The following is a 25,375-nucleotide window of genomic DNA, read 5'->3' as shown; positions in this document are numbered from 1 at the left end:
CTCAATTTGATTTTTGCCATAAAACTTTCTGATAAGTACAGGCCACACACAATCTTTAAAGACAATGCAAGAAAAAGTAGCATTGAACAGTATGAGCAACAGACTGAATAGAAACAAATTATTTTCAGATCACTAGAACTATGTGCCAAAGTCATTAACAGTTTGGGTCAGTGTTTCAGAAATGTATGGCCATTATGCTGTTAAGTATCTGGTTCAGGCTGAAAACTTGTCTTTTTTATTTTTTTAAAACAAAAACTCAAAATAAGCCACGTGGGTCTATATTGTAAGAAAGCAAAATAATGTATACACACATACAACATTTGTGTTTCTGCAGTTCAAAAACACTATTTTTAAACCTTGTTAATCTATTGTTAACTTTTAAACAAAGGACTGTCTCTGAAAATAAATATTTACTGCACATGCACACAATTCTTCCCATTTAAAAAAAAAGGTTTTTTTAAAATGCATAGGCCTACCATGCTCTGTTCACTTTATACACATGGACAAATCTAGTTAGTTATATTAGAGAATGCACTGCGGCATCAAGAGAAGACTGAAAAGTGTATATGAGCAAAATAATGAAGCTGTTTAGTTTGCTAAGTCTGTACAAACAGACCAATAGCTCCAAGATCAGAACAGAAAACACATTCAAATTATTTGAACTCCTATCTCTCTTTCAAAGAGAGCTGAAAATACATTTGCCCTTTTATGTCTTTAAGCCAGGCCCTCAGTAGTTTAAATGAAAAGAAGTATAGGACGCAGGCTAAAACTCTTATTTTAAACTCCCAGTTATGCCACACTACTACAGAAAATATGATTCTCTGTCAGCATGCTTCAAAGGGTACATCTTGTTTACTAGATGTACAAATCAAATAAAAAAAGCACAGTCCAAATTTTTATGCAGAACTCCTGCTTCAGGTAAGAATTCTGCATAAAAACAAAAAACAACTTACAGCACAATGGGATGAGTTGCAGATAGAGTTCCAGCATTCATCTGAATTTTCTTACTAACTATAGGTTTAATTCCCACCCTTAACTTTTCTCTGTGTGCATGAGCAACAAAGAGCATTGAAAACTTTCTTGTTAAGAACAAACAAATGGAAGATAAGAACATTTAAACTAGTGTAGAGACCCTGTAGAATTATCTAGTTCAAATAACTAACCTGAGATGTACTTTGCTCCGATTAACATTATCATGCTACTCACTATATAAAAACCCAAAGGCAGACTAGAGAAGATACTAGAGTCACCTGATGTCATCCAGTAGAAGGAGTTTCCAGTCAAGCAAACGAAAAGAGAAATATATGTAAATTGCAATATTTGCATTAAGAATCATATGAACAGCAAAAAAGTTACAAAAGAGTAGTAACATTCACAAAAATGTTATTAAAAGTGTTACATGCATGCCATATAGAGATAAGTCCAAGCCATATACATTTGAATCTGGATCCAGAATCCTCTTTCAAAAGTTATTAGGTAGAGCCCATCTCTAATATTATTTCAGCCTAAAGCCACAAGCAGAAAGCAAGCACAATTATTCCAAAACAAGAGTGAAGGCAAATACCAAAGATTCTCCCAGTGGTAACCTGAGATCACTGCAAGTAGACTTTGGTAAATAGTTATATTCTGCTTGTGACATTAGCATATTTTCATAAAATCATACGGAGTGCAATGAGTGTGAATATAATGTAACTGGAATATGCTTCATGCAAAAGGTCTCTTGTAAGGTATCATTACAAAGCTTATAATCTACTGAGTGTGTTCATCCTATTTGTATGAATGTATCATCTTGTATCTGAAACTGGAAATATAAAATACAACTCTGAGGTCCTACTTTAGTCTTGCAAACTGTGGGCCATTAATGGTGGTTTAGAATCTTGATGGCTCCCATCAACTAGGACAATTGACTGTAGATGGCTCTGTTTATTTGCAAGCCTTTCTATGAGCCAGGCCGGGAAGAATGAAGGCTTGGGGGGGTCTCACAGAACATGTGATCAAGTCACCTGGTATTGGAATCTATCTTAAACCTGGTGCTTTTCCATTTAGAAGGAGGGGTGGGGACCCAAAGAGAAAAGATTCCCGCCTTGTGCCATAGGTATGTAAGGGGGTGGAACAGAACAAAGGAGGCCACAGTCATGAAAAAATTCCCTAGTTACCACCTGAGCTAGAACAAGGACTGTACCAGGGGAAAGGATTGGGCCCATACTAGGAAGGAGTCCAGTCTGTGAAAGAAGCTTATTGGAAAATTTCATCTGTAACCAGTTTCTTAAATGTATTAGGCTTAGACTTGTATGTTTTGCTTTATTTTACTTAGTACTTACTTTGTTCTGTCCGTGATTACTTGGAACCACTTAATTCCTACTTTTTATATTTAATAAAATCACTTTTTGTTCATTAATTAACCCAGAGCAAGTATTAATTCCAGGGGGAGCAAACAGCTGTGCATATCCATCAATGTTATAGCGGGCGAACAATTTATGAGTTTACTCTGTATAATCTTTATACAGAGTCAAATGGATTTATTTGGGGTTTGGACCCCATTGGGAACTAGGTATCTGAGTGCTGGAGACAGGAGCACTTCTTAAGCTGTTTTCAGTTAAGCCTGCAGCTTTTGAGGGGGGGGTGTTTGCAGCAGGCTAGCGTGTCTGGCTCAACATGACAGGGTACTGAAGTCCTGAGCTGCCAAGGAAAATGGGCTCAGAGGTAGTCTCAGCACATCAGGTGGCAGTCCCAAAGGAGTTTCTGTGACCCAGCCTGTCACCCTGCTTATCACTTCAAGTGAAAAGGGAAATAAGCATATTTTTGAGGGTTGGAAGAATTTTCAATTCTGTGAATGGGGAAACACCCTGTATACACACTTCATTTTCTGGCTGTTGGGGATTTTAGGGTACATAACATTCGAGTTTGTCCCATGGACGGCATCCCAGTCACAACTGACATTTTACTGAAAAAACTTTTGTCATTTGTATTAAGATTATGTATTTGCTCTCCTAGGGATTCCAGATAAATTTGTTTTTTGCGCTTGTGACATTAAATGAGGTACGTGTACTTAGTCCAATCCTTTTTAAAAAAAATTGCAATGAACTGAGTGTTTAAATGTACATTGAACTAATAAGATGTTCAATTAATATGCATTTAAACTGTCCCCAGGAGCAAAGTAATTCCCTCTAGTTGCTGCAGCTTCCCTCTTTCAAAATGCTTCCCCCTCAACCTCTCCGTTTTCTCTTGAATTTGGTTCTTAAATCCAATTTTTATAACATTGCAATATAGTTGTATTTTTTGTCTGCTCTAGAGAAATACATACAGCATTGTGTGCTTTAAATCTCTCTCCCTCCCCAAATAAGAAGTATATTATAATCCTAATTTGAGGAGTCTAGCTCAAACATCAGAAATACCTTCACTGATCTTAGGCCAGTGCTTTATTTACCTTACTAACATGAGTTGAGAATGTCTTCTGCAAGGAGCTTAAGTTGCAAATTCTCTCTCTAAGGAAGGGTCGCCCTTTCACAGAGAGGACAGCATGCTGCATGGACCATTTCTATAGCTCATTTAGCTCAAATCACAATCAGCCTTATTTTATAGGCCTGAATCTAGCCATATGGAACTATTCTTAATCAGTTGATGATTACACTCCAACTCAGGCAGCTTTTGTTTAAATTCAACTTGCTAATACCACACAGTATGAAATGATATGCTACTTTAAAAATGTAGCTACTGTTTAGTTCAGAAAGTTGTTGCTTTCTCTGTATGGGGCATATAGTCAGTCCCATGTTATTTTTACTTCATAACAATTAGTACACGGATTCTCAACCTTTGGGTCACAATCAGGTTTCAAGGAGTTATCATCCTCCTCTCCCTCCACCCCTCTTTTTTCTTTTTCTTTTTAAATAGGGACATGAGGGTCCCAAAACATTTTCCTTTTGTAGCATGGGGCCACAATATGGAAGTGTCTGAGAACCACTGTATTAACTCATAGCTGTCCCAGCTTTATACTATGTTTGCTCTCTTACTGCAGACATCTTTACTGATGCAGTTCAGAGGAAGCTACAGTCTGCTCTTGGTGTACGTGCCCGAGATTTTAATATCTTTGCAGTGACTTAAGCATCACAAGTAAATCTCCTTAAAAATTGCATAGGAAAATCCACTTACTTCCTGTTTGATTTATTTTACATCTATAGCCCTTTTACTGCAAATATCTTTTTTCAATTAAACTTAAGGATCAGCTTAACAGACAGCTGCAGCGGCACAGGAGCTAGCAAACAGAGCTCTAAACAGGGGAGTTTGAGTGGGAGTTTGTAAAGGGAGTTTCTATTGTGGTGCTTGTTTGGGGTTTGCTTTTGCTGGGGGGTGTGTGGTCTTTTTGGTGTGGCTTGTGTTTCCCAGATTAACAGGATTTAGGTGGGAAGGAGATGACAGATACAGAGGCAGCTGTGGGAGTGACTCCTGTAGTGAAAGACACATTGAGGATGACTGGATGTGGAAGCTGTGGTATGTACATGATCCTGGAGGGGGGAACCGGTAAGAGTTTTGTCTGCATGAAATGCCGTCTGATAGAGCTGATGGAGGAAAAGATCCGAGGTTTGGAGATGCAGGTGGAAAGTCTGGTTGAGTTTAGGAAGGGGTTTGAGCAGATGATGGAGCAAAGATATGAGGTATCTGAAGGGAAAAGCTCAGACTCACAGATGGAACCAGGGCTGGGGAATTTTGAGGAGAGACTGGATGAGGAAAGTGGTCAGTGGAAACATGTGACTCAAAGAACCAGGCAGAGAAAAAGACGGGCTAGTGAAGGAGAAATAGAGCTTAGGAACAGGTTTGCAGAGTTGGAAAACGAAGAAGGGGCTCAGCAGGTACTTGTTGAAGGTGGAAGGGTAAGGAAGAAGAGAAGAGAGGCTAGCCCTATAGAAAAAGGGGAAGAGTCAAGGGAGACTACACCAAATATGAGCCCCAGGAGGATACAGGATGGGTTGAAGAAGATTGTAAGGGAAAATAGGAATGGAAAGAGCTTGCAGCCAGAGGGAACAGGGGAGACACTGGAGAATAGCACTGTCACCAGGAAAAGGCAGGTCTATGTGATCGGGGACTCTTTATTGAGAAGAATAGACAGGCCTGTAACTAGAGCTGATCCTGAGAATAGAAGGGTGTGCTGTCTTCCGGGTGCTAAGATACAGGATGTAGACCTGAGGTTGAAAAGGATCCTAAAGGGAGCGGGAAAGAATCCCCTAATTATCCTTCATGTGGGAACAAATGATACGGCTAGATTCTCGCTGGAAAGTATTAAGGGAGACTATGCTAGGCTGGGGAAGACGCTTAAGGAAATTGAGGCTCAGGTGATCTTTAGCGGGATCCTTCCTGTTCCTAGAGAAGGGCAACAAAGGTCTGACAAGATTATGACTGTCAACAGATGGCTTAGGCAGTGGTGCTATAAGGTGGGCTTTGGGATGTATGACCACTGGGAGGCATTCACGGACAGAGGTCAGTTCTCTCGGGATGGACTTCATCTCAGTAGGGAAGGAAATAGACTTCTAGGATCGAGGCTGGCACAACTGATAAAGAGAGCTTTAAACTAGGAATTGGGGGGAGATGGATGGGAGATGTCCAGAAAATCTCCACGCCAGATTTTAGCATTGAGAGGGAAGCAGTAAGAATGGATACAGTCGTGGGTAGGAGAATGTATATAAGGAGTGAGGGCGGTGTGGATACTAGTCTAATAGGTTATACTGGATGTAGAATGACTGTGCCTAATAGGGTACAAAATGTGAGCGAGGCCAAACAGCAAAAATTAAGATGTTTGTACACCAATGCGAGGAGTCTAGGTAACAAAATGGAGGAACTAGAGCTACTGGTGCAGGAAGTGAAACCAGATATCATAGGGATAACAGAAACATGGTGGAATAGTAGTCATGACTGGACTACAGGTATTGAAGGGTATGTGCTCTTTAGGAAAGACAGAAACAAAGGTAAAGGGGGTGGAGTAGCATTGTATATCAATGATGAGGTAGAATGTAAAGAAATAAGAAGCGATGCAATGGATAAGACAGTCTGTCTGGGCAAAAATTACATTGGGGAAGAAAACTAGTAAAGCCTCTCCTACGATAGTGCTTGGGGTGTGCTATAGACCTCCGGGATCTAATTTGGATATGGATACAGCCCTTTTTAATGTCTTTAATAAAGTAAATACTAATGGAAACTGCGTGATCATGGGAGACTTTAACTTCCCAGATATAGACTGGAGGACCAGTGCTAGTAATAATAATAGGGCTCAGATTTTCCTAGATGCGATAGCTGATGGATTCCGTCATCAAGTAGTTGCTGAACCGACTAGAGGGGATGCCATTTTAGATTTAATTTTGGTGAGTAGCGAGGACCTCATAGAAGAAATGGTTGTAGGGGACAATCTTGGCTCAAGTGATCATGAGCTAATTCAGTTCAAACTAAATGGAAGGATTAACAAAAATAAATCTGCAACTAGGGTTTTTGATTTCAAAAGGGCTGACTTTCAAAAATTAAGGAAATTAGTTAGGGAAATGGATTGGACTGAAGAACTTATGGATCTAAAGGTAGAGGAGGCCTGGGATTACTTTAAATCAAAACTGCAGAAGCTATCGGAAGCCTGTATCCCAAGAAAGGGGAAAAAATTCATAGGAAGGAGTTGTAGACCAAGCTGGATGAGCAAGCATCTCAGAGAGGTGATTAAGAAGAAGCAGAAAGCATACAGGGAGTGGAAGATGGGAGGGATCAGCAAGGAAAGCTACCTAATTGAGGTCAGAACATATAGGGATCAAGTGAGACAGGCTAAAAGTCGAGTAGAGTTGGACCTTCCAAAGGGAATTAAAACCAATAGTAAAAGGTTCTATAGCCATATAAATAAGAAGAAAACTAAGAAGGAAAAAGTGGGGCCGCTTAACACTGAGGATGTAGTGGAGGTTAAAGATAATCTAGGCATGGCCCAATATCTAAACAAATACTTTGCCTCAGTCTTTAATAAGGCTAAAGAGGATCTTGGGGATAATGGTAGCATGACAAATGGGAAGGAGGATATAGAGGTAGATATTACCATATCAGAGGTAGAAGCGAAACTGAAACAGCTTAATGGGACTAAATCGGGGGGCCCAGATAATCTTCATCCAAGAATATTAAAGGAATTGGCACCTGAAATTGCAAGCCCATTAGCAAGAATTTTTAATGAATCTGTAAACTCAGGAATAGTACCGAATGATTGGAGAATTGCTAATATAGTTCCTATTTTTAAGAAAGGAAAAAAAAGTGATCCGGGTAACTACAGGCCAGTTAGTTTGACATCTGTAGTATGCAAGGTCCTGGAAAAAATTTTGAAGGAGAAATTAGTTAAGGACATTGAAGTCAATGGTAAATGGGACAAAATACAACATGGTTTTACAAAAGGTAGATCGTGCCAAACCAACCTAATCTCCTTTTTTGAAAAAGTAACAGATTTTTTAGATAAAGGAAATACAGTGGATCTAATTTACCTAGATTTCAGTAAGGCATTTGATACCGTGCCACATGGGGAATCATTAGTTAAATTGGAGAAGATGGGGATCAATATGAACATCAAAAGGTGGATAAGGAATTGGTTAAAGGGGAGACTGCAACGGGTCCTACTGAAAGGCGAACTGTCACGTTGGAGGGAGGTTACCAGTGGAGTTCCTCAGGGATCGGTTTTGGGACCAATCTTACTTAATCTTTTTATTACTGACCTTGGCACAAAAAGTGGGAGTGTGCTAATAAAGTTTGCAGATGATACAAAGCTGGGAGGTATTGCCAATTCGGAGAAGGATCGGGATATTATACAGGAGGATCTGGATTACCTTATAAACTGGAGTAATAGTAATAGGATGAAATTTAATAGTGAGAAGTGTAAGGTTATGCATTTAGGGATTAATAACAAGAATTTTAGCTATAAGTTGGGGACGCATCAATTAGAAATAACGGAAGAGGAGAAGGACCTTGGAGTATTGGTTGATCATAGGAGGACTATGAGCTGCCAATGTGATATGGCTGTGAAAAAAGCTAATGCGGTTTTGGGATGCATCAGGAGAGGCATTTCCAGTAGGGATAAGGAGGTTTTAGTACCGTTATACAAGGCACTGGTGAGACCTCACCTAGAATACTGTGTGCAATTCTGGTCTCCCATGTTTAAAAAGGATGAATTCAAACTGGAGCAGGTACAGAGAAGGGCTACTAGGATGATCCGAGGAATGGAAAACTTGTCTTATGAAAGGAGACTTAAGGAGCTTGGCTTGTTTAGCCTAACTAAAAGAAGGTTGAGGGGAGATATGATTGCTCTCTATAAATATATCAGAGGGATAAATACAGGAGAGGGAGAGGAATTATTTCAGCTCAGCACCAATGTGGACACAAGAACAAATCGGTATAAACTGGCCACCAGGAAGTTTAGACTTGAAATCAGACGAAGGTTTTTAACCATCAGAGGAGTGAAGTTTTGGAATAGCCTTCCAAGGGAAGCAGTGGGGGCAAAAGATCTATCTGGCTTTAAGATTCTACTCGATAAGTTTATGGAGGAGATGGTATGATGGGATAATGGGATTTTGGTAAGTAATTGATCTTTAAATATTCAGGGTAAATAGGCCAAATCCCCTGAGATGGGATATTAGATGGATGGGATCTGAGTTACTATAGAAAATTCTTTCCTGGGTATCTGGCTGGTGAATCTTGCCCATATGCTCAGGGTTTAGCTGATTGCCGTATTTGGGGTCGGGAAGGAATTTTCCTCCAGGGCAGATTGGAGAGGCCCTGGAGGTTTTTCGCCTTCCTCTGTAGTATGGGGCATGGTTGACTTGAGGGAGGCTTCTCTGCTCCTTGAAGTATTTGAACCATGATTTAAGGACTTCAATAGCTCAGACATGGGTGAGGTTTTTCATAGGAGTGGGTAGGTGAGATTCTGTGGCCTGCGCTGTGCAGGAGGTCGGACTAGATGATCAGAATGGTCCCTTCTGACCTTAGTATCTATGAATCTATGAATCTGATAATGTCAACAAGGAAATAGGCCATTATCCTTTCAACTGTACAGTTTATATTTTAAAAGGAATAACTATTCAACAAGGTTAAATACCTTGTTTTTACATGATTTCACAGCTCCAGGGATAAAGATTTTTAAACGTTAAAATGCTGTTTGCTTAGAAGCAGAGATAGACAGTTCAGTGTTATCAAGTGCTCAAATGTAATAAAAAGCGATTTTTTAAAAACAAGTAGTAAGGAGTTTTTTCTGTCTTTTACAGGAGAAAAACACATCTCCATAATATAGAGGGCTATTGATGTTTTGAAGGACCTTCAACTTGTGCTAGTCACTGAAGTATAAAATATAATGGTTTACCATTTGCCTGAGGTTCAGATGTCTCCCAGCCCATTGATTTCATTACAGCTTTCTTCCACCTGGCATAGCGATATTCACTTTCTGGAATCACAAAGAGGAATTAATGTAATTTCATGTTAGATTTCCACACATTAAATTCACCATTAAACCTCTGTCCTGCAAAGATTTCCCAAAGAATACACAGCAGTTACTTAAGAACTCATCCCCATTACAACAGAATATCTGGAGTGATTAAAAAATGACTCATGCATGAGCAACTAGCAATTTATCAATTCTTCACAATTCCAAACATTTACAGAGTAAGGATTACAGACTCTATTCTCTACTGCACTTCACTTAGAATCATAGAAATGTAGGACTGGAAGGGTCCTCTGTATGTCATCTACCCCAGTCCCCTGCACTGAGGCAGGACTGAGGGCTTGGCTAAATTTGCGAGTTACAACGCAATAAAATAATTAGCCTACCTTGCCTGTCACCATGAAAGGTTTTCCTCCCTCCCCCTGCTGCTGGTGATGGCTTATCTTAAGTGATCACTCTCCTTACAGTGTGCATGATAAACCCATTGTTTCATGTTCTCTGTGTGTGTATATAAATCTCTCCTCTGTTTTTTCCACCAAATGCATCCGATGAAGTGAGCTGTAGCTCACAAAAGCTTATGCTCTAATAAATTTGTTAGTCTCTAAGGTGCCACAAGTACTCCTTTTCTTAACGCAATAAAAGGAGCCCTGGGTGCACTAGTTCACTACCCGTCCACACTGGCAAGGTACATAGAGCGCTCTGAGTCTGCGGTGACAGCGCTGCTGGTACTCCACCTTGGCGAGTGGAATAACATTTGCTGCGCCCCTCCTGGAGCGCAGTGGCACCAGTGTGGATGAGCTGTTGCATTACTGCGTTCTGATCAGCCTCCGGAAAGTCCCATAATCCCCTTAAGTCAAGTAGCCACTCTTCTCATTGTTTTTGAATCATTGTAGGAATGCAGTTATGCCCTTTGAAAGCTCCGTTTCTGACAGCCGGCATGCTTATCCGCTCCAAGACAAAGCAACCATTAGAGAGAGAGAGAGAGTGTGTGTGTGTGTGTGTGGGGCGGGTGAAGGAGGGAGGTCTGCTGCTGTCTGAACTTACAAGACAGCATGCTGACATGCTCTCAGCCCCCCACATACACACAACACACTTCCTGTCACACTCCACCCTGTCCCCCCCATTTGAAAAGCACATTGCAGTCACTTGCATGCTGGGATAGCTGCCCATAATGCACCATGCCCAATGCCAGTGCTGCAAATGTGGCCACGCCAGTGTGCTTGAAGCTGTCAGTGTGGACAGACTGCAACGCTTTCCCTACTGCGCTCTACGAAGGCTGGTTTAATTCAAAGCACTCTGTGTCTGTGTAAGGGACTGCGGAAGACTTTATTATGGCCTTGCCAGGGAACTTCTGCTTTCTCGAGCCGAGAGGTTACTGTGGAACATAGATAGCTGCTTCGTTATTGTGGGATAGAGGTAGTTTTTGAAGGACACAGCTGCTTTGTTATTGTAGGAGACAGTTCTTGAAGGACACAGCTGCTTTGCATGGCCCTTCGCCAGATAGTATAAAGCCCCCCTTTAAGAAGCACCTAACTTTATATTCATGAGCTGTTTTTGTGTAATGCTTATTAATGCTGACTGTCTGCCCCTCCGTCGGACTCAGTCCCAGGCAAAGCTCCGGTGAGCTGGGTTCCCCGCCTCCATGACTGCAACGCTTGGAGTCCCCGTTGCGGGTGGGTCACTAACCTTCAATAAAGCCAGTAACTCACAGCTGTGTGTAAGCCTCGTTTTTCTCAGAGTACTCCTGCCAGGCCTGTGGTGCTTTGAGCACCTAGGCCCAGAACAGTCTGCAAGTGTAGCCATACCCTAAGTATTATTTAGGCCATCCCTAACAGGTGTTTGTCTAGTCTGCTCTTAAAAACCTCCAATGATGGAGATTTCACAACCCACCAAAGTAATCTGTTCCGGTGCTTAACTACCTTGACTGTTAGAAAGTTTTTCCTAATGTCCAACCTAAACCTCCCTTGCTGCAATTTAAGCCCATTGCTTCTTGTACTATCAGCAGTGGCCAAGGAGAACAATTTATAACAACCCTGTATGTACCTGAAGACTGTTGTCATGTCCCCTCCCCCCGCAGTTTCTCAGTCTTCTCTTCTACAGAATAAACACATCCACTTTTTTCAATCTGTCCTCATGGTCATGTTTTTTAGACCTTTAATCATTTGTTGCTCTCCTCCCTCTTGACTTTCTCCAATTTGTCCACATCTTTCCCAAATGTGGTGCCCAGAATTGAATAGAACTCCAGCTGACACCTTAGCTGTGCTGAGTCGAGTGAAAGAATTACTTCTCACATCTTGCTAATAAAACACTCCTGGCTAACACATCCCAGAATGATGTTTGCTTTTTTGAGACAGCATAACACTGTAGACTTCTATTTAGTTTGTGATCCACTATAATCCGCAGATCCTTTTCTGCTGTACCTGTTTCTAAGCAGTCATTTGCTGTCATTCTGACTCAACTGTGACCGTCAACTGTGACTGTGTGTCAACTCAACTGTGACTGTGTGCTGTCATTCTGACTCAACACAGGTAAAACTAAATATGCTGGGATATGGGCAGTGGAGAATCAGGCTTTAAAACTCAACTTTTCCCCTATAAATTCACTAGGCAGATTGGCAAGTATAATCGAAATTGAAGCAGTAGTAGTCACTTTCAAATCCTTTGAAGTTAATATACTAGGAGAAGAAATTGATAGAAATTTATTGCTGTTAAAAACACCCAGATAAAAAGGTTGTGCAAAGAGCACATGCAATCAAATATTAAAACCTCTAATAAAAAGGGAGAAATGCTTGATTCTTGCACATGTATCTGTTCTTAGGTTCTTCTGGAGACAGAAACTTGGCATTAGAATGAATACAAGAGGACACATTAGTTAGAACAGTGAGCTAATTTTAAAGCTAACGACCTGCTCTATATAGAAAAAGTTTCTCCTAAAATAATAAAAAGTTGGCCCCTTCTGCAGCCCTGTGTGGGCTGACAATTGTGTGGAATCTTTAGGGGCCACTAGCATCCTTTGCCAACAATTTTCAACACTGAGGACTCAGAGGGGTAAGTGGTATTTTATCAGTTTTTAATTGGTTGAAACCAAAACCCACCAAATCCAGTCACACTAAACGACATGCTCCTATGTAAAGAACTTTGGTATTAAGTCATTTTTTCCTGCTCCATCGTTATTGTCCAACTATTGGCAAAGCAAGCAGACGGAACCCACACCTCCCTCCTAAAAAGCCAGAAGCATCAAGCACTGCAGACTTGTTACCACAGTCTGAGAACTGGTACTGCTAATTATCAATAACTATCTTTACAGTGGGGTGTTCAACTTTTGGCCAACCATTCAATTTAAATTTATATGTATGCTAACAGAAAGGGGTGGGGAGGGGGGGAGTTTTCAGATAATTTTTAAAGTTCAAACTTCAAATTTCTTTTACCCTCAGGATTGATCTGTGGTTCAAATCGTTCCCATGTCACTGCTGTCAAATCCCCAGGATTCAGACTCCAAACTCCAACTCCTTCCGCTGCTCCGGCTGCCATGGCAGCTCCTAGTGCTGTTGTTTCAGGCATTGATGGCTTCACTAAAGTGAAACAAAGGAACACAAACTATTTTTCTTTATTGGTCAAAGTGCATAGACAAAGAGGCCTAACTGGGCTATTATACACTTACCTTCCCTAAGAGTTAAAGTTTGCAAACCTCCCTTTAAACATAGTTGTCACGGTTACTGGTCTAATATGTCTGACCTCATTGGAGTGCACCTCCCTCAAGCTTCTAGCCCGCCCCTCCCCCCTCCCCCTCCTCCCCCCCTTTGTCCCCCCTCCCCCTCCCCCCTCCTTTGCCCCCCCTCCCCCCCTTCTCCCCCCCTCTCTGGTTCCCAGATGCTAACCACCATTACCTCAACAAGCCTGACTTATGTTCAGTACCTGCAGTTCTGTGCCCTCCTTAGTCAGTGACTTGTGGTTATCACACAGTGACCAAATAGCCTTCTTAAAGCTAAGTATTATTTATTTAGAACAAAGACATTTCAGAGAAAACTAGTATTAAAAACTATACACACATCTAGCTAGACAGGTGTCTTTCCATCTTCCACAGGGGGAAGGGAAGCCGGAGGGAGACAATTCTCCCTCCTATCTCTGCTCAGTCTTTCTGATCCCTTCCCTTCCCAGGGAACTCATTACTTTAATTCTTTACAACCCTTCGGTCTGTTAACTCTCAGCAATGGCAAAAACAAGGCTTGCAACTTCACTGGAGTCAGAACATAGGATTCTCAAAGTTATGAAGTGTGCCAGGGCTTTCTTATCTGGGAGCCATTGTGTTGCCTTCCTGCCTGTTTTTCCAGCAACCCATATTAAGTTAGCTCTATACACTGACACAGAAAATTCTATTAACTCAAAACAACTATACGGAAACTACCCTGGCCAGGTCAGATACCACATTAATAAATTACATATCAGTATTAGCAGCAGCTCCACATTGCTACAACAGTATTACAGTAAGGGTTTGGGAAAGGTGTTCTATTCTCACTGTTGCTGAAGTTCTGCAATCCTATAAAGTTTTCTGGTGTAATACTGCAAGAGGCTTTAAAGAGCAACCCACTTAGAGCAATGGCGCTCAGTCTCAAGAGCTGAAGAGCCTTTTCACCATACAATGGCTTTGCAGGCACAGCTTGATGCCCTTTATTATAATCCTGTTGCGCTGCTGTTGCATCAATATCTTTGGTCTCTGAAACTTCATTTCCTGAAGAAGTGGCTCTTTATTCCCCTCAGCCTGCCTCTTCCAAGGGAGGGATCTTATCTAGGTTTCTATACTACATTCACCACGTTAATACATAGTTTAAGGATTTTCCATTTTCTTTTCTTTCTTCTTCACCCACCTCTTCATAGCCAAAGTGGGATTTGGCTTCCTTCCCTTCCCTTCCCCTCCACATCATCGGGTGCAGAACACAGTGACATTTCTCTTCTGTCCCTTCCACATTCTACACTCTGAGTCATTGAACTTCATTCTGCCCACTCAGCTCTTCCACGTGGCTTAAGTGGAAGGAATTGGGGCGGGAGGAGGAGGGGTAGGAGGCGGAGGGGAAGTACAACTCCTAGCATCTGCCGTTCTACTGGCGATTTTGTTTAGCGCTCCCCCATATGTATGATGCAGCTGGGGTGCAATCTTGTGAACTGGCCTCTACATCAGACTCCAATGACCTACATGTGGGTTTAGAATCTGAACCGGATGAGAAACCTTGCCTAAGAAGAACCTGCACCAGATCTTAGACCTCTACTATGGTGCTGTAATGCTTCAGTAACGGAAGTGAGAAAGAGCCAAAAGCACCCTAAAATACTACAATCCTTATTGTGCCTCAGACACTCCCCTCCCACAAACCAGGCTAGCCAGGGCTTTTATTTAAATCCCCATCCCACCCCCGAACAGTGATGGGAAGGGCCAGCAGCAAAAAAAGCTAATACTTTATATTTGAAGTTTGTTCAGCTTTTTAGACTCTGATTGTGTTTTTAAGAAATCTAAAACAGTCAGTTTGCACTTACCTACTGGAATACAGAGAATATCTGCTTGGAGCTGCATAAGAATCTTGTTGTTAGTCATTCCTCCATCTACTTGTAACTCACTCAGTGGTAGCCCACAGTCCTTGTTCACAGCATCCAAAATCTAAAAGAAGAGCACTACATATTATACGTTTCACTGTGCAGAAACACAAGAGCCTCTTTCAATATAAAGAAAGATTTTTGAAGAATTCCAGACCGAGAACATTCCCCTGAAGTCCTATTCATCCACAAAAGAGAAAGAAGGCAGTGACAATACTGGTTTGCTCCCACATTACTCAAACCTATTCCAATATACTCTTAAAATATGTGAACGGAAAAGGTGTTATACTCTTATTACTGCTACAGACTTGTAGAGAGTCTACAAACCATACTTAAAAGGTCCGTGTACATCAGACCTGAATAAAAATATATCTAACCTCTAGAGCCGAGAAGATGGCTTCATCTTCACACAAAGTTGACCCCGGAGACTCAGACTACCAAATGGAGACCTTTGACTGCCTAGACAGGTTGTTTAGAGGTCTTCCACAGTTCTTTGGGCAAGGAAGAGGAACTGAGGTGAAAGAGGATCGTAAGGATTTACTGATGGCAGTTCATAAAAAGAATGAACTTGTTATGCTGTGATTTATTGTAGGGGTAGATTGGTTGGCCCATCAGAGCAGAGACTGGCTTTTTTTTTTTTTTTTTTTAAACCACAAAGAGCTCAGCACAATGGGGCCCAAATTCGCATCGGACACTATCATAACAAATATTTAATACTACAAGGTGAAACGCTTACAGAGAACAATTCTAGAGGTGGAATATGCACTATGGCCCAGATCTATAAAGATAGGGAAGCACTGCTGTGCTCAATATTGTAACACCTACCTGATTTAACAGCCTAAATCTCACGGTCTATCAATGGGATTTAGATTTTTAAATGCCTAAATCATTTTTTGAAAATGAGATTTAGGCTCTTAAATCAGATAGGTGTTGGAACACTGAGCACAGCAATGCCTTGATACCTATACAAATCTGGGGCTACTAAACTTAACTGGATCTTTTCATCAGTTTGTAGGAGAAATTTTTAAATACCACAAGTCATTATTGTTTGTAGTCAAACTCAAAAACAAGAACCCCCCAGAAGTTAGGAGCAAGTTACCTCTCGTGTTTGAAAGCAGACAGCCTCTAATGCAGCGAAGGCAATGTGGTTTTTATTTGTAAACTGAGTAAGGCCACAGATAATACTGTTAAGACAAAACAGATAATAAGTGACTAAGATAACGAATCTTGGTCAGATTACATTTCAGCCTTACACCTGAGATTTTCAAGCACATTCGTATTGCACTGTGTATAGATACTGTGGTTTAAAGTTAGAACACCTGAAAATAGAATAAAAACCTCTCAAGGTAATGTTTTAAAATCCCATTGACTATTCTCCCCTTGGATTTTAATCCTAAAAATGTCTTTGTTTTATATAGAGAACATGATTATCTTTATAACATGGATACTTCATTTCATTGCCACACAGGGAAAAAAACAAACCAACTAATATTACATTCTACTAGTTTTTTTTTTTCCCTGTGTGGCAATGAAATGAAGTATTTCCCCAAAAAGAGATGAAGTATGCAAACAGGATGACTTCCCCAGGCAAACCATCTCATGTTTCAAAAGAACCTCTGATATCCTCCATATACTATACATCTGTTCTTTCAGCTCTCACACAAGGGCTTCACTGGGGAAAGGACTACGTTCTTGGTATGTAAAACTGTTACCCAGTCTGCTTTAAACAAGTAATAGTCAAGTTCCAACAAAAGTAGTTTGGGGCCTGTAAGTAATGCAGTATTTGCCCTTACATAAATTGCATCAAGCAATGATACTTTGAATATGATAGCAAGTCAACCTAATTTCTCAAACAGTTCTGCATCTGAATGATGCATTAACACAGTGCACAGAAACCCATTTGATGCGATAAGGAGTACAAATCAATTTATATATGATTTTAGACATTCTCTTAGAATTGATTTTGGCATGGGTCATGGGTAACAAATGTTGAAGAGTAGCCTGAAGAATTAGTATCAATATTTTTATATAAAATTTTGTCTTAATAAAAAAAATCTTAAACAGGCGGACAAGAGGTTCAACAGGACTGCATAGGTGTTACACTAAATGGGATGCCTATTTTAAAGTTTTAAAAGGCGAGGTTACCCTACCCTCACTTTCTCCTTCTTTCTTTTTTTTCAAATAAGGAAGAGTAAGTGACCTCTTAAGAAAAAATATTTCACATTTAAATAATGCTTGTGGTGTTCCCACAGGTCCCACTGCCAAGGCCCATTGAGACCGGGGAAATTCAGCAGCAGCAGCGCGCAAACTTGAAGAGACTATTATTTGAAACTACAGCTGGTTAAATCTGATGGGGCCTGGGAATACACTAGAGAGACTCCAATAAGCTGGAAAGAGGGAGAGTTGGCCATGAGCATATGTCCTCCCGAAAAGGAATGACAGTTATGGGACCCACATTGAGAACCCTTCTCACAGCAGGATAGTTAAAAATATCTGGAGGATGTGTGGGGAGCACTGATGGAACTGAACTCCGACAATTCTCAGCACTGAGTTCCCCACTTCCTACTGCTGTTGCCGGCTGGTTCCTAGTGACTCTTCTAGAGAAGAGGAAGTAGGCCATGTACTGTATGTGCAGAGGTACGTCCAAGGAGATGAAGACACACAAGCTCTGCATCCTCAGCTCTTCCTGTGACAGATTAAAAGCGCACCAGAAACCAGCAGAGAAAATGGGAAGGAAAGAAACAGACAATGCAACCGTAAGGAAGGCTGAGATCTTCTGCAGCACTGCCCCCCAAACTCACCCATCACAATTAATTTCCGCCCCACCCTTCCTACCACAGACTGTCAGGCTCTTGAGGTAAGGTGGAAACTTTGGCTTCTCCCCTCATCCACAGCCAGCTGCATTTCTCCAGGGTAGGTTTCTTCCCTGCTTTCTCTACTGAGTTTTTTGTTTTGGGGAAGGATACTGAACACAGAACTTCCTGCTCCTGGGTGTATTTTAGATGGCTGTTTTTTTTGAGCAGCAGCAGCCATCACCACTACCTGCTGTGTACCACAAGCAGCCCCTTCTCCAGGCCCCTTTGGTGAGACAGTAGGGGGTGGTGCTCTCCGGTGACCCAAAAACAAATTCAAGGAAGTTTGTGTTTTGAAAGGTCCATGATAGTTAGTGGTTCTGGTTGCCCTCTAGCAGCCACCTATGGATTTTTCATAATATAATGAGTCATTCCTGCAAATATAATTGTTATCCTTACCCTCGTGCACTGGGTTCCCAGTATGGTGCATATAATCCCGAGAATGCTGGGACAAAGTAGCAGCCATAAGAAGTTCCCACTTCTGCAGCAAGTTTTTCTAGCACACATACAAAAAGCCTTTAGTTTTGCACAAATACATCTAAGGCTAAAGAAATGTTTGATTTCGCCATCTGCTCCAGAGATTATTTAAGAGACAAAATACTTCAAAGACACAACACATTTATGAAAACAGTTAACAAAATAAACTGCAGTTAGAAGATACACCTGGCTACTCTGACATCTAGATGGTTGTATTATTGTTATTCAGCCAGTTACAATGTTATTCAACGAAATTTGATCACCGAACCCCACATAGGTCCCTGTGGAAAAAAAAACAAGCTGAAATTCATTACCAGGAGCACACCAAAAAACTGTTATCACAGGACTAGAATCTATTTGCTTCTGAAAAGCAAGATGCCTCGGAATCTGAGCAATGCCGGATTAGGTTATGTCTACACTGGAGCTGGAAGGTGTCTTTTCCAGCTTTGATACATACACCTGCACTAGTTTGATCAGAGCTAGCACACTAAAGATAGGTGCAGTGGTGGGACAGGCTAGTCACCCCGAGTACAATCCCATCTGAAATCCTAAGTATATTCTCAGTGTGGCTAGCCTATCCAGCTGTCGGTGTAAGTATAGCTATCTTGCCATTTTTAGCACATTAGCTCAAATCAAAGCTAGCATGGGTATGTCTATCTGAGCTGGAATTTACCCCTCCAACTCCTGTGTAGACATACCCTTAGATTTCAGTAATGAGTCATTTTATTTCTCCCTTTGCAATTCTGGATATTTCATTTGGTTTTTGAAAGGGACAATATATTTAAGAGTTGCACTTTCAAAAGTTTTACCTACTATCATTAAAGGTAGCACCTGTGCCAACCTTAACTGAAAAATGATGGAAAAAAGAGTATTGCTTTCTTTCCGCTCCCGTCCAACTTATTTGCTTTCTGCAACTGACAATACTGTAGATAAATAAATTGTTTCATAGTTTCCCCTATACAGTGAAATAAATTTCCCCTGTTTGTGTGGATCAAAACATAGATACTAAGAAGAGGAATAGGAATATGCAATTATAAACTACAAAAATTGGTGAGGAGAAAGTAGGATCTCAACTCTTCTGAAACTGAATAGATTTCATGCTGACAATGCCCCTTTAAAAAAGTATTCATGTGTAGACAATACATTTTCCCTCTAAAGAAGTTCTCTGGGATTACCAACAATGAGAGTAAAAGATATGTTCCTAAATGCTGAACAATGCTGACAAAAACTGAAGATTAAACATTAAAATGTTCAGAAGTTCAGTTGCAGCTGTGCAGGAATTATGCAATCCCAGCTCCCACTGAAGTCAGCAGGAACTGTGAATTCTCAGCACTTCAGGATATATCTATTTATATGTCTAAATATGGATTTAGGAGCCTAACTTTATAAAACAGGTTCGATATTTGACTCTTACTTTTTTTATTGTAATACAAAACATGAAATCTATTCAGATTTGGTGTAAAATTTACAAGACTGTCCAAATGACTTAGGAACCTTTGTGTCATTGACTGTTCTTTTTCTAAATTTTATCCCAGGTATCTGGATAATTTTTCAGAAGTCAATTCTGTCCCAAAATTTCAAAGCATTACACATCTGCATTTTTAGTTAAATTTTCTAAGAATATAAGAAAGTGTTAGCTACCCAGGTTTCTACTGGTTAATCCATTCTCAGGTAAAATGGATTATCCTTAGATATTACATTCACAGTCCAAGTTAAATGCCATTTGGTATAGTACTGCAAATTGAGGTATTAATCTTTCAGTGAACTCCATGCACCCCTTATACAGAGCGCACTGCAGATCTGGGGCCTCAGTCCCCCATTTTTTAGTATGGGAACAAGTTTATAGGTGTTGTGACACAATTTTCAGTGGACTACAGAGTGAGACCTGTATACTATTTATCCCAAACTTCTCAATATTAAATGAGCCAATAAATCTGCTATGTCAGTGTAGCACAGCTCTTAGTAATTTCTACATATTTCAGCCTAACAAGAGGTTTTCCTAGACTATCAACAGTGCTATATGTAAAAAATGTAACTTTGCAATTACTAAAAAAAGAATATATAAAAAGAACTGGTTATACACTTATGCATGTTTTACTACAGTCCCTCTCTTCTATTTTACTTGCATCTTTTGACCTTTTATTCAACACTAGAGACTTCAAGACCATGTCAGCCCTCTATTCAGTTTGAAAAACTTTTACAAGTTATGAATACTCACCAACTTCACTTGAAGACTTTACTATACCAAGATTGTCCCTTAGCCAACGAACAACAGCACCAGCTATGGCAACAGAGCCCTAGGGAAACAAAAACAAAACAGTCATACATGGAGTTTACTAATTTCTAGCATAAAAAAATTCAAGAGTACAGAAAGGTGGGACAAAAACACCTATATATCTTTGCAGATCTAGGATCCTGGGGGTAGCCAGGCCCACATCTCAGAGCAGTCTCAGGACTGCTCTAAATTGTACTCGAACACCACTTTGGAGCCACAGGCAGTTCAGTGGCTGGGGGAGTATCAAAGCACAGCGGTGCAGGGAAGTCAAAACTACGCCAGTTCTCTACCACAGAGATTTGTTTCCCCCGTGAAGAAGGATTGTGAAGATGTTGATCAGACTGGCTTTATAGCGCAGGCCCCTTAGCTGTCATATCTGGACTTCTGTATACACAGTTGCGAGGTCTGAATGCTTTATGTATCCCAACCTAAGACCTCCAAATCCTGATGATACAAAAGGTGTGCTAAACTTTAGACCCATGAATGGTTCCACTGACTTTGGAGTGACCATCCATGTACTTAGTGTTTGGAGGATCAATGTCTACGAACACAGAGCCTTCCACAGGTTTGATAGATGCTCCTGATGTTTTAGAAGTTTGCTCTAAAAAACCAATACATTAGATGACAAAGCAATACCTAGTCACGCTTGCCCTGAGTGAGGAGTGAAGATAATTAGTTTTAAGGGTAACAGTGTGTATTTAAGAATGGAATAGAAGGTTAGGACTGCCTCTTATTTTTTCCTTTTTGTTTACTGTATGTGTAGATGGTCTGTCATAGGAAACATGTTGATGTAATTATGATTTTTGTGCACATAGAAGGATTTACTCTTCCATCTGCTGGACAGTTTTTCTGAATCAAGATTCCAAGAATGGAAAAAAAAAAAAAAGTATCAAAAAGGTGTGTGTGTGGGAGGGAAGCAACTGCCACATACACTTACTTCTAGTGCATAACATACAGGTTTGTCTCTGCCCAGTTTGTAAGCCACTGTGGTCAGAAGGCCATGTTCAGACAATATAGGCTAAAAAATAAAATATGGATAAACCATCAACTACTTGAACTGGAAAAGTCAGGAGTCACATTTCTAAGAGAAATTACTACATAAAATACTGTCAAATAGTCAAATTAGAAGGAGAGGTCCTTATTTATAAAGAGTAAAGGAGAAAAAACAAATTCTTTAGTATAACAGGTAGGTAAATTTAGAAAACTAAATTAGCCAATGTTTTAGCACAGATCCCAATCCGCAACCCATGGAAACTTGTTGATTCTGCTTATTTCCAGAAGCTTCCAGAGTCTTCACTGCAAAGAAAAACCTGAAGGCTTGCAGAAGCAGCTGGTAACAAGGAGCAGACTTAAGCTTAGCTATCTCTAGACTGGAACAGCTAGGCAAGAAAGAAATTTCCAAGAAAACAGAAGGAAGGCAATGGAAATAGTCAAGTAGTACTGCCAAGGGACTAGAATAGGAGCAGACAGCTAAGGGAACAGGGAATCAACAGGCAGAAAAACATATGCAAAAGATCAGGGTGAGATTATGAAAGTTTGTCATTTCCCTTTTTAGCAAGTTAGGAGCCAGGAAACAGAGCCTCGCCAAGCCACATGTTGAATAAAATGTTGCTTTCTAGCCTTGTAGATTACAAGATGCTTTTCCCGCATCTGTAGGAACTATATTAGCAACTTTAAGCGGAATAAGAAAAACTAGTTTTAAAAGTGGTACTTTGCAGAAGTTATTTTAAAATGACTGATGCTTAACAAGACAGTACATGAGCACAAGTGAGCGAGTTTCCTTTTTGACCTTTCGTATATTCAGTTGTCTGCTATTAACATTTGTTCTACATTATAAAACATAAGATAACTTTGCTTAATCCTGTGTGCAGTATGCACTTTATGACCTTGCACCAAAAGAAAAAAAACACATTCCAAAAAAATTATAGGGGGATGAGGAGGAAGTGAAGTGACTCATGTGATACATTTTCATATTGGGTATGAAGGGCTTATGGAACAAGATCTGCTTATTTAGCAAGACAAGTAACTTAGTTGAAAAATGCATACTCCTAGCAAGCTATTTCCAGTTCAAGCAACCAACCTTTTGACCTGTATTGCAAAGCAAGAAACATCCTGTTCCATACCTGTAGTGAAAAAGACATAAGGTAGTAATTTATAAAAAGAAATGAAGAACCAGAAACAGAAGACAGACATCTGTGACATTCATTTATCATAGAGTTATGGGAATGTCATGATAAGGAAATTTAACATAGCAAAACATCACCACCACCTTACAATTAGTCTAGGAGTAATTTATAAAATAAGCTTCATATAAATCTTAGTTGAATTATGTCTCCAACTTTTAAGTGAGCAATTAAAGAAATAGAGCAGTTTGCAGAGCTTGTAATAGGATGAGTAATTTTAAGACTATAACTACAAGACAGGGTGGATAAAAATCAATGATTTTTTAAAAAAAGTTTTATTTAAATTGGATTTTTTTGATAAAATGCTTTTTGAGGACAAAACCCAAGATAGTTTTAATTAAGATACATTATAGCTCAAAGATATCTCATCATGGAATAGGGATTATAAATTCTAATTCTCTAGTATGAGACAATATATTCATGTAATGTTTGGAAATGAGTTCCATTAGTTCATGGATTAAGGACCCAATTTTATGGGGTTCTACAGGCTTCTGTATAGATTATTTAAGTTAATCTTTTTATCTACCCAATGGGACTCAATGCTCAATCTAGAACAGGAATCAGCAACCTTTGGCACGCGGCACGCCAGACTAAGTCCCCTGGCGGCCAAGCCAGTTTGTTTAACTGCTGCGTCCGCAGATTCGGCCAACTGCAGCTCCCATCGGCCAGGGTTTGCCTCTCCAGGCCACTGGGGGCTGCAGGAAGTGGTGCCAGCACATCCCTCGGCCCGCGCCGCTTCCTGCAGCCCCAATTGGCCCAGAGCGGCGAACCGTGGCCAGTGGGAGCTGCAGTCGGCCGAACCTGCGGACACAGCAGGTAAACAAACTGGCCCTTCCTGCCAGGGGCTTAGCCTGGCGTGCCATGTGCCAAAGGTTGCTGATCCCTGATCTATAAGATACCATCTGAGATGCTTAGTTTTGCAGTTCTCAAACTGTCGATTTGTGTCTCCAGAGGTAACATGCTTGTTAACAGCAAAAAATGTTTTTAAATAAAATAAACAGACCTCAACCCTATTGTCCCTCTGCAAATTTGTGTACACAGAGTCAATCCCCTACCGCTCTAAAAGTGCAAAGTTTCAAAAAATTCAAGATTGTTGGGGGTGAAATAGATCTGGACAAGGAAAAGAAGTCTTGAGATAAATGTGAGAGACATATGCTTGTTTTGTTAAAATATTATGTGTTTGCTGTTGAAGAAAAAAAATCCAGAATACTTAATGTTGTTTCCGTTAAATAAAACGATTTAAATGTCTGTCTGGTGACGTTCTTCTAATACAGCATGGCAAGAAAATCCTCCAAATATTAATAATTAGCCTGTTGAATTGGAGATAGTTCACCTCCCAATAACTTCATAAATATCTGCTTCAATTACCTTTGGTAAAGGAAATAACCAAACAATAATTAATTTTCTGATATAGCTATAAAACTGATCTGAAAAGTTTTCAAAATAAATCACTGTTTAAAAATGTAGTGTGTACCTTCTGAAAATGAAACCTATATCTATCTCTGAGTTGTTGGTTGTTCTAACCTTTAATACATATTATTCTTCACAAGAATGCACATTTATGTAGAAAATCATGATTTAAATCAAATCCATCCTGCTACAAGAGACTTTCACTAGAGAGAGAACATTTTCAGAAACACCACACAATGGGAGTGGCACATATTCAAATTCTCTATGAAAATATGAAGCTGACAAATGTTTATTAAAAAAACCTTCAGGTAAACTACAGTAGATTTTCATAATGTGTAATTAAAAACAGTGAGAAATTCTTTTATAACCAACATGCAGGCAACAGGTTAGCTTAAAATAGTAATGCATGAAGTATTTCAGAGGTATATTTTGACAAAACAATTGATATATACATATGAGATAAGTAAAATGCATCCAGAAAATAAAATATTACTTTTTAGTCTCTGCTTTTGTAAAAAAGCTCTTACAGGTTAAAAAATTCTCATGTCAGTTACGTAGATCATTTTGTGTTCCAGTAAAGTAGAAGAGAGTTAAATGGTAACTTAGGGTATAACAGATGGTAAAAGTGGAGATTAATAAGGAAATGATATTGAGCAAAATGCAAACTAGGAACGAGCACACTTTCTTATATTGTGTGAAAAACCTATTTTGCATTAGGAGGCTGGCTCAGGACTGTACTCAGAGCAGCTAGCCCAAGTGGCTGTCACAGATACACTGCTATTTTGAGGGGGAATCTGAGCTCCTCCGCCTGACCCACTTTGTGAGTTGGGAGATGAAGTGGCCTCTACGCAGCTACTGGAATCTGACCCTTTCCACATCCCGGTGTGAGCAGAGATCTAGTGGGCAAGTCCTCCTGAGGGCGTCTCAGCCCCTCTGCCTGCCCCCACCTACATGTGAGTAGGGATATGTGGGAGGCTTATCCCTCTAGGAATCTCCCTCTATCCTCCCCACCCACCAATGTCAGACTGAATGTGAGGAAGCCCTGCCTCTCTGGGTGGAGTAAACTTAGAACAAGCATGCTTGGAGAACGCATCAAGATTACACTGCTGAGAGTGGGGTGAGGATATATGCATATCATAGGCTCCCTTGCACTGTGGAGGGGGATG

At 40.3% G+C, this 25,375-nt stretch overlaps 1 protein-coding gene across 5 annotated transcripts in view; it reads right to left on the bottom strand.

Moving 5' to 3' along the window:
* GK (glycerol kinase) overlaps nucleotides 1-25,375 on the bottom strand; it is a 55,905-nt gene that overhangs the window by 4,919 nt on the left and 25,611 nt on the right. For 3 of the 5 annotated variants that reach the window (XM_038380400.2, XM_038380355.2, XM_038380373.2), the window contains 9 exons: nucleotides 22,697-22,739; nucleotides 21,554-21,634; nucleotides 20,560-20,638; nucleotides 18,264-18,360; nucleotides 16,112-16,196; nucleotides 14,956-15,076; nucleotides 12,858-13,001; nucleotides 9,353-9,433; nucleotides 1,164-1,250 (listed from right to left, as the gene is read on the bottom strand). In XM_038380400.2, the coding sequence (XP_038236328.1) occupies nucleotides 1,164-1,250; nucleotides 9,353-9,433; nucleotides 12,858-13,001; nucleotides 14,956-15,076; nucleotides 16,112-16,196; nucleotides 18,264-18,360; nucleotides 20,560-20,638; nucleotides 21,554-21,634; nucleotides 22,697-22,739 (818 nt within the window). The remainder of the gene's footprint in view (nucleotides 1-1,163; nucleotides 1,251-9,352; nucleotides 9,434-12,857; nucleotides 13,002-14,955; nucleotides 15,077-16,111; nucleotides 16,197-18,263; nucleotides 18,361-20,559; nucleotides 20,639-21,553; nucleotides 21,635-22,696; nucleotides 22,740-25,375) is intronic. The other 2 variants (XM_038380381.2, XM_038380388.2) reach the window with 1 other exon arrangement.

Source organism: Dermochelys coriacea, chromosome 1 (assembly GCF_009764565.3).
Source record: "Dermochelys coriacea isolate rDerCor1 chromosome 1, rDerCor1.pri.v4, whole genome shotgun sequence".
NCBI lineage: Eukaryota > Metazoa > Chordata > Testudines > Dermochelyidae > Dermochelys > Dermochelys coriacea.
Note: the sequence above shows the minus strand (reverse complement) of the source record. Positions and strands in the feature narration are given on the sequence as shown.